We start from the raw sequence: 8,288 nt of genomic DNA on the forward strand, positions 1-8,288 counted from the left end.
GGGTCCTACATTCGCTCTCCTAGCCCGGTGAGTAAGTATCACATCCTCAACATTATATAAATTAGTAAACAAAAGTTTTAATGTCAATAACCAACCCAATATATCATACAACTACTCAGCTAAGGTATGTTATACTATGTAATTAGAAGTAAGAGAATAAATCTCTCTTTTTTTTCTACATCAAAGCTTGGGCAAAGTTTATTACTCCCTTCACTTCAGATTCATTGTAGTTCTAGTTTAATCCTAAGTATAGCTTTTATAAATTTGACAATTTTCACACAAAAAAGGTATCAATATTTAAATCATAAAGTGATTTTCGTTAGATTTATCCTACATTATACTCCCTTCATTTGGATTTGTAATGCATGCATTTAGTTTAAGAAAAACTTTAACCGCGAGTTTGCTCAATAAAATATGATATATATGCCACAAAAAATATACTCTTGGTTTCATATTCAACACTATATATTTATGACATATAATTTATATTTTATTTATCAGTTAATGTTCATTTTTTTCATTTAATATGTGCATGTATTATAAAATCAAATGGAGGGAGTAATTTATTATTATATATATTAAGTAGTAGTTTTTAACAGTTTAATTTAAGAAAAATAGAAGTTTTAAATTAATTAGAAGTAGAGGAAATAAATTCCTCTCTCCATCCCCAGATACATGGCGATAAATATAGCCAAAAACTAAACTCTTTTTGAAGTCTTGCCAAGTATATATATAAAAGTATGAAGCAAAATTTTAAAACGTTTACATCATTGATATGGACATGCCCTTAATTTACTGCTAATCGACAAATTTGCATCGAGTACTTAGTCAGCTAGTGATTGAAAACTTGTACCCATAAACTCATGACTCCCTGAGAAATCCGAGGTTCTTTTGTTTTGTAAGTTCTAAAAACATGGGAATAAAAATTATTGTGATATCAATTCATTTATAAAGAAGATTCAAAAACACATGCATTTGACAAACTTACATCATAGCAATAGAAAGAACAAAAAGTTGCGATAAACGAGTAGCATATTATATTATAATACTAGCTATATGCCCGCGCGTTGCTGCGAAATATCAAAAGAAAAAAAGAATATGCTTGTTACTATGAAAGTATTGCATTGGTTTTTAAATGCGTGTATCCGCGCATGCTAACTAATATGTTGGCAACATATTAGGTAAATTTTTATGGTCCACGTTTTGAAAACTCTATAAGATTGAGAGTATATATATACAAAAATATAGTAATAAAGGGAGGTGGATGTTTTGACTGAATTGATCGCCTGCATTTTACCGTAATGTCTGCGTGTAGAAACAAAAGCCCTCCACAACACATTGCTCAATTCTTTGTATTTGATCTCTAGACTCTAGAGTGAGTTTCGCATCGACAAGCTATATAAGTATATAACTGTAGAACACAGTTGGTCTCCTCCAAACGCGCTCAGCAGTAGTGGCAGGATGGGGTTTGTCAGTTCGAGATAGTCTCACGGAGGGGTTCCAAGGCCTGGTTGAACATTGTCCCTCCCCGCCGCTGAACGCTGACGTGAGCCTGTCTCTTGGCTCCCCTGCACCCCGTGCCGAACTGCCGACCCGGATCAATCGAGGCGTCTATCCTGTTAATTTTAAAGATTAGAGCCATGCAGCGGCAGCATTACTTAGGCTTTTTTTCGAACATACGGCATGCACGTGACAAAGCGCTAGATCAGAGAAAGGAAAAAACGAAAATAGGCAACCGGTGCAGCTCACAGGAGTTGGGGAGAGGTCAGTAGCTTGCAGGAATAGACGGCCAACAACCTTGTTGTTGGTACGAAGGCCAGGCATAGACAGAGGGCACCTGGGCGTTGGTAAGTGGTAACGGATGGCCGTTACATGTGAGTCGGGAGCAGAGATAAGACCTGCCGTCGAGGATAAAGCCTATATGGGTTGTAATAAACTCGTTGTAGGATTGTGATAGACCATTTTTAGTGTTAATTGATGTGTTTCATATGTTCTATGTTTTGTTTTAAATATTGTTGATGTATGTGTTTTCAAAGCATGTTAAATGAAAAACGTGTTAAATATTGTTGACACCATGTATGAATAGAATCTGATTACTGGGATCAGACCCATCTAACTGTATAGATCATCTACGAAAATATGTTGAAAAAATAATAATGGACTACAAAAAGGCCGAATTCCAGCAAATAAAATGGTTGTAGAAAGATTAAGACCCAAAAGAGAGACGAAAAAAAGGGTAAGCCTGAAAAGACAAATGGACCAAAAGGGCCAACAGCTAGAAAAAAATGCTGAAATCATTGGGCTTGGCCCATATAGACCATCGAAATGGCCAGGGCTGATTTTAAATTAATAGGATTTAATTTCATCATAATTTTACCACGTAGGATCTGATGTTGCATGGCCACATTGTCGGTGATGATATTGAATCGTTATAAATTGGATCATCATAAAGGTTATAGCGATTTAATATCATCATGGATGATTAATACGGTTCCAAGTAGAAGGTCATGTTGGTTGATTTCTGACGCACCATTTTTGACGATCCATTTTTCGCCACCAGATTGGTTGATTTCTGACACACCGTTTTTGACGATCCATTTTTCGCCACAAGAACGTCATAATTTGAATATTGTGACGATTTAGTGATGAAAAAGAAAGGGCGTAAGTCAACATATTTCTTGTAGCGTGATGCAGTTAAGTGATTATTATACTGGTAAAAACCTTGGCCCTCTATGTATTCATAGAAATCATAACAAGAGATCTAAACATATTGTAAAACTAGTTAAGTTCATAAGAATGTTTCCTGTATTTTCTATTTTGAACCAAATAACTAAATGGTGTCACTGAACAAAAAATTCTAGGACCAGACTACGTAGCAGCGGTGCATCCGGGGATTATAGTGTGGTGACTCACTCCTCTAATGAATATGCGATTACAGCTCCAAGATTTCATCAATATTTGAAATTTTGAAACTTGTATCTCTTCAAATATCTTTGTTTCATTGTCGACTAGTTGGGAGATCTTTGAAAATAGATCCTATGTTGACATATTTTTTTTTATAACTATCATAAACGTAACTACTTGCGAGATTATGAATACTTAGCTAACAAATTATAATAACTTGATTGCGAAGATCATTATACGTATACGGAAAACTCGCATGATAGTAATTTCATGGCATGATACCAGCTCTTAGCTGTCAGACCACTTGAATATGGACTATTTACATAGGTAGTTGCTCCTAGTCTGGTAACAATATAAGGTTATTTGAAACATAGCAATACATTTTGAAATCCTCGTGGAGATGAGTGAAGATGGACAACTGATCAGGTTAATTGACGTTTAGAAAGTAAATCATTCCAACTTTTTTACTTAATAATTTATGTGATAATATTAGCATGAATAGATAGATTTCTACATGATTTACACACATACACGTGGTACTTATATTTTCTCAAACTTGTATTTCCTCTCCTCCATCCAGCCACAAACAAATCGAAGTATAAATTTTTATGATAAATCACCAGGTGGGGAAGAAAGTGTATTGAGAAGGTGTCACTCACCATCTTTGCCTTTTTAATTCCCCACTTTAATGAACTAAGGTCATTTAAAAAATAAGGAGGTTGTGTATTGAATATGATTTAGCTTGATTCACGTCTGATGAGAGAGAAGCAAATTTTCTTTTTAAAATGCACTGGAAAGATAAGAATACACTCCTTATGAACAATTCTTAAAGCAAAACATCAATTCATTTCTAGATTTAGTACAGAACGCCAGGTTGGAGAAGAAAGGGTCCTGAAGGGGCGACAAGAACCCTGATCCAACACCTTCTGTATCGTGAGCCTCCAGTCTCACTGTTCTCCCGTTTTAAAAAGGTAGTCTCACCGTGGAAACTCAAAACTGGTCTGTGATGCATATGCCCCGGTATGTACAAATTATATTTGAAAAAGTTAAGAAAATCTACATGTAGAGGGTACGTTAAAGTTTCGCACAAAACCGAAATTTTTATGCCTTATGTAAAAAAAAATGTCTCAAGAAATGAACTATTTTAGCACCAAATTTTTTCTTTTTCACAGAGAGCATAAAACATGTCGGGTTTTGGTAAAACAACTTTGTAAGTATGTAACATATCAATATATACAAGAGACATTTTTTATATCTATTTAGCATTTTTAAATATATTTAAAATACATTTCAAATGAAAGCTGCATATGTACCTGCAGAAGCACCCTTGCGGTCTGACCGTTCGTTTTTCCTTCTCCTGTGGCGAAGGATGGAGACACTAGGGGCGCGTTTGGTAGCCTGCATCCCCTTGGCTCGCATGGGGGGAGCAATTTTCGGCCCGTTTGGATGCCTGGGCCGAGCGGCGTTCTCGCATTAACCGGTTCTCAAAGCACCCCTGGGACAGGCCCTGGAGGAACGTCCGGAATGGTAGTTTCTCCGGGGCTAGGCCCGTTGCGGCCAGAAGGCTGCACGCGTGGGGAAGGGAGGCGGAGACGCCGCGTCCCTTCGGGAACACGCGCCATAATTAGCCTCACCGCTCCCCTCTCCTTTCTCTCACTCGCGACCACACTCTCACCTCCCCCAAACTGTCACATCACCTGGCGGTTCCCCTCCCGCCGACCAATCCGCCGCACCGACGCAGGGAGGAGCACTGCTACCGGAGGAGGAGACGTCGGCGCCGAGGACCTCGACATCAGCCGCAATCTGCTCCGTGGACCTCATCGGAATCTCGTCTTCGCCCGCGACGGCGAGCTCTTCCTCTGCCGGAAGAATGGCGGTAACGACCCCTCCTTCTCACCTTCGTACTCGTTCTGTTGAAACATATGCCATTTTCGGGCATTTCCGATGACATGCACATTAGATCTGCTAGGATTTCCGTTAGGATAGCGGTCAGATTGACGTTTTACAAGGTGTTCGTCCCCATTTCTTGCATTTCTTGTCCAGTTCTTGCATTTCGCGGTCTCGATTTGCTTAGATCTGTTACTATAGTGTCGGATTGCGGTAGATCCTTCCTAGACCGGCCTTTAGATTGCTGAAACTGGCAGATCTTACTGTGCATGCATAGAGGCGAATGTTTTTTTGTGTTCTGGTTTACCATGTTGTCATTGTTGTGCGAAAAGTTGAGCTGAGTCGCGCTAGTTTGTTCAGATGCAAGAGGAGTGGTAGGACTTGAAGAAGGAAATTGCAATGCTCAAGAATATGCAGAGAACAGAAGCACAAGTGATGAGGGCTAAGAAACAGGAATGGGAGGCAGAAAAACAGGCTTTGGAGGCTGAGAAGAGAAAGCTAGTGAACTTTGCAACCAAGGACAAGCTCAAGGGGATCAGGGCTACTTGTGATGAGTGATGAATGTGATGTAGACGTACTATATGAGAATTTGTAATGTGGCCTAAGTACAATTTGTAATGTACCCTAAGTACCACTTGTAATGCACTCAATTTGAAGTGCCAATTATGTTGTTTCTTGATTGAACGAGGCCAATGATTATACCTTGAGATCATAGTATGAGGAGATGATTGATCAGAACCTATGGCATGACTTAACATAACCAAGCCATTGGTTCTGTTCAAACATCTCCTACATATGTCCTCATTGTATGAGGCCTCTGATGCCCTGCTTTGCGTGTTTCTGCTTCTTTAGTTCTGCATTGGCCAATGATTCAACTATGGCACAACGACATGCATGGTGCTGCCCTCAAACTTAGTCATGTGTGCCGTATTACTGGCACACTAGACTTAGTTTGGGGAAAGTCCCTCTGCTTGTCATGTGATCCAACATATGAGGCCTCGTTTTGGTATGTCTGGTGCATTGGCCAATGATTCAGCAAAGGAACAATGGAAGGCTAGGTGGTGGCCTCAAATTTAGTCATGTGTGCCACTGTCGTAGCACACTACACTTAGTTTGTGGCCACTCCCTATGCCTGTCGTGTGACCAACCGTATGAAGCCTTACGAATGTTACCAATGTCCGTTTTCATCTACACTACTTGTGAGCATGCACACCTCTAATTGCTTATGTTCTTCTGGCAGACTGAGAAGATCATGCTTGGGGCACCTGCTGAGGTTCCCGGCGAGGGGCCGGCGAAGAAGCATCGTGGAAGACCGGCTAAGGTCGGCCACTTCCACGACGAGCAAGGGCCGGCCACTTCCTCAAAATCATCTTCAAGCCCACCTTCGGCCGCCTCATTATCCCTAAAGCTTTCGTCAAGTGGTTCAGAGATATCCCTTCCAACATCATCGTCACCACCAACACCGGATGCAACTGGAGGATGACTACGAGGAGAGAAGGCGATGACGCATTCATCGACCAGGGATGGTCGGCCTTCGCCATCGCCCATCAGCTCAAGGTAGGCCAGTTCGTCACCTTCAGAAGGGTGTCCTCCTTGGAGTACAGAGTGGTCATCTTCGACCACACCTGCATTGAGGTGGTCAGCAGGTGCCCGTACCATGGCGGTCACACCAAGTGCGTCGTCTCCGAGCACCTTGTCTGAAGCTAACCTGGTGCCATGTCGTGTCTAGTTGTTGCTCGTGTCTAGTGTGTTGAACTATGATCATGTCTGCCTTCTCCAGAACTATGATCGTGTCTGCAAAATGTTGTGCCGTGAACTTGTGTCGTCTATGATCAATGCAGAGTTATCTATTGTCTATGATTATATTCTTACTTGTGTTGTTGATCGCTAGTAACCTCACCACTGAAGGGAAGAGGTTAGCACAACTGGATTATGGGTTGCAACCAAACAGCAGGGCTGCTACAAAGCCTTAAAACCGACTACCAAACTGCCAGAGTTCAAATCTCCAGGGGGCCGAAAAATCGCCGTGGAGACCAGCAAACAAATCGCTTTTATGGCTTGATCCATCTTAGACGCGCAATACTTCTATCTCACTGCGCCAGTGATGCAGAAAACCGGGCTCAGGCAACCAATCGGCACCCTGGGGACTGGGGAGTGCGAGCGAGACGCTCCTTCTGGTTCCTTCCGTCCGCTCCCACGCCACGCAACCCGCAGCGAAGGGTTTTCTCAAGTCTCAATGAGAACGGAACAGATTCTTTCCTCCTCCAGATGCACCACGAGCACATTCCTACCACGTCAATGACGTATGGGCCCATTATCACATCCAGACTACCATCTGCCCCACCTGTCGTGCGTATATCAGCTACTCCCACAGTCGGGACTGAGCTGGAGCCCACCTGCACGGCTTTCCCCCACCCTGCTCACCAGCTGGAGTACAAATTAATGCGTGGCTCCCCCTGCTTCAGTCCACTGCGTTTCCCAGAGAGTTCCAGCAAAATCCGATCCAGAAGCTGCTCAAAACTTGGGGATTTTGATAGAGAGAGATCAGGGAGGAGGGGAAATGGCGGACTGGGGCCCGGTGATCGTGGCGACGGTGCTCTTCGTGCTGCTCACGCCGGGGCTGCTGTGCACGCTGCCGGGGCGCGGCCGGGTGGCGGAGTTCGGGAGCATGCACACCAGCGGCCTCTCCATCCTCATCCACGCCGTCCTCTACTTCGCGCTCGTCACCATCTTCCTCATCGCCATCGGCGTCCACGTCTACGCTGGCTAGGCGCCTAGCGCACCCACCAACACCAGCATCGATCCACTGATTCCAGCTCTTCCCCCACTTGGATCTAGCGCTAAGATCTGGCTGATTGTTGGGCTATGTACGGTCTTTGCTTGTGAACTTTCAGTAACCGGGCTGTAAAGATCCGAGATGCTGCATATGTTGTGTTGTCTAAACTCGTGCGTAAGGCTCGTGCCAACGCGGGCGTTAGAGCGGGCGGTACCGCCGGCCCGGAGGCGAGAGCGGGGCAATAGTGAGGCGAGACGGTAGCGCGGGGCGGTGGATCCACCGCCCGGTGGTAGCGTCCGCTGCCGCCCGCGCTGGTGCCGAGAGGGGGGCGAGAAGGGGGCGAGAGCGGGAGCGGCGCGCTGGCGGGTGGGGGCGAGAGCGGGTGGCGCGATTTGATTCGTCCACGTCAGCAAGCCGTTGGGTGATGTGGAGGAGGGAGAAGTGAGAGCTGGGACTATAGCCCGTGCATTGGCACCGTGGAATGAGAGTGGGGTGAGGGTGAGGGTAAAAGCTGACGTGGCGAGGCTATAATATGTGATGCATTGGCACCAGCCTAACAGGTGTTTCGGTTGTGAAACAATCTCGTGTCCTCGACTATTTATTTATTTTTTCGGAAAATCCACCAATCTATTGATAATTATTAAGTGTAATAAAAAACTCTAAAAATAAAACAAGTTACACGTTAGATTCTTGGATCACTTAGAGCAACTCCAACAGAGGC

At 43.7% G+C, this 8,288-nt stretch overlaps 1 protein-coding gene across 1 annotated transcript; it reads left to right on the plus strand.

Annotated features, from left to right (window-relative positions):
- Positions 1 to 7,351: 7,351 nt before the first annotated feature.
- On the plus strand, positions 7,352 to 7,716 carry LOC124678662. Its single transcript, XM_047214530.1, has one exon. It carries the CDS (start codon positions 7,352 to 7,354, stop codon positions 7,559 to 7,561), a length of 210 nt encoding a protein of 69 aa, XP_047070486.1. The 3' UTR covers positions 7,562 to 7,716.
- The last annotated feature ends 572 nt before the right edge of the window (positions 7,717 to 8,288 follow it).

The sequence above is a fragment of the Lolium rigidum genome, chromosome 7, assembly GCF_022539505.1.
Source record: "Lolium rigidum isolate FL_2022 chromosome 7, APGP_CSIRO_Lrig_0.1, whole genome shotgun sequence".
In the NCBI taxonomy this organism is placed as follows: domain Eukaryota; kingdom Viridiplantae; phylum Streptophyta; class Magnoliopsida; order Poales; family Poaceae; genus Lolium; species Lolium rigidum.

Bases quoted from the DNA above. Each gene is read 5' to 3' on its own strand.
- LOC124678662 (XM_047214530.1), top strand. From the start codon at position 7,352: ATGGCGGACTGGGGCCCGGTGATCGTGGCGACGGTGCTCTTCGTGCTG.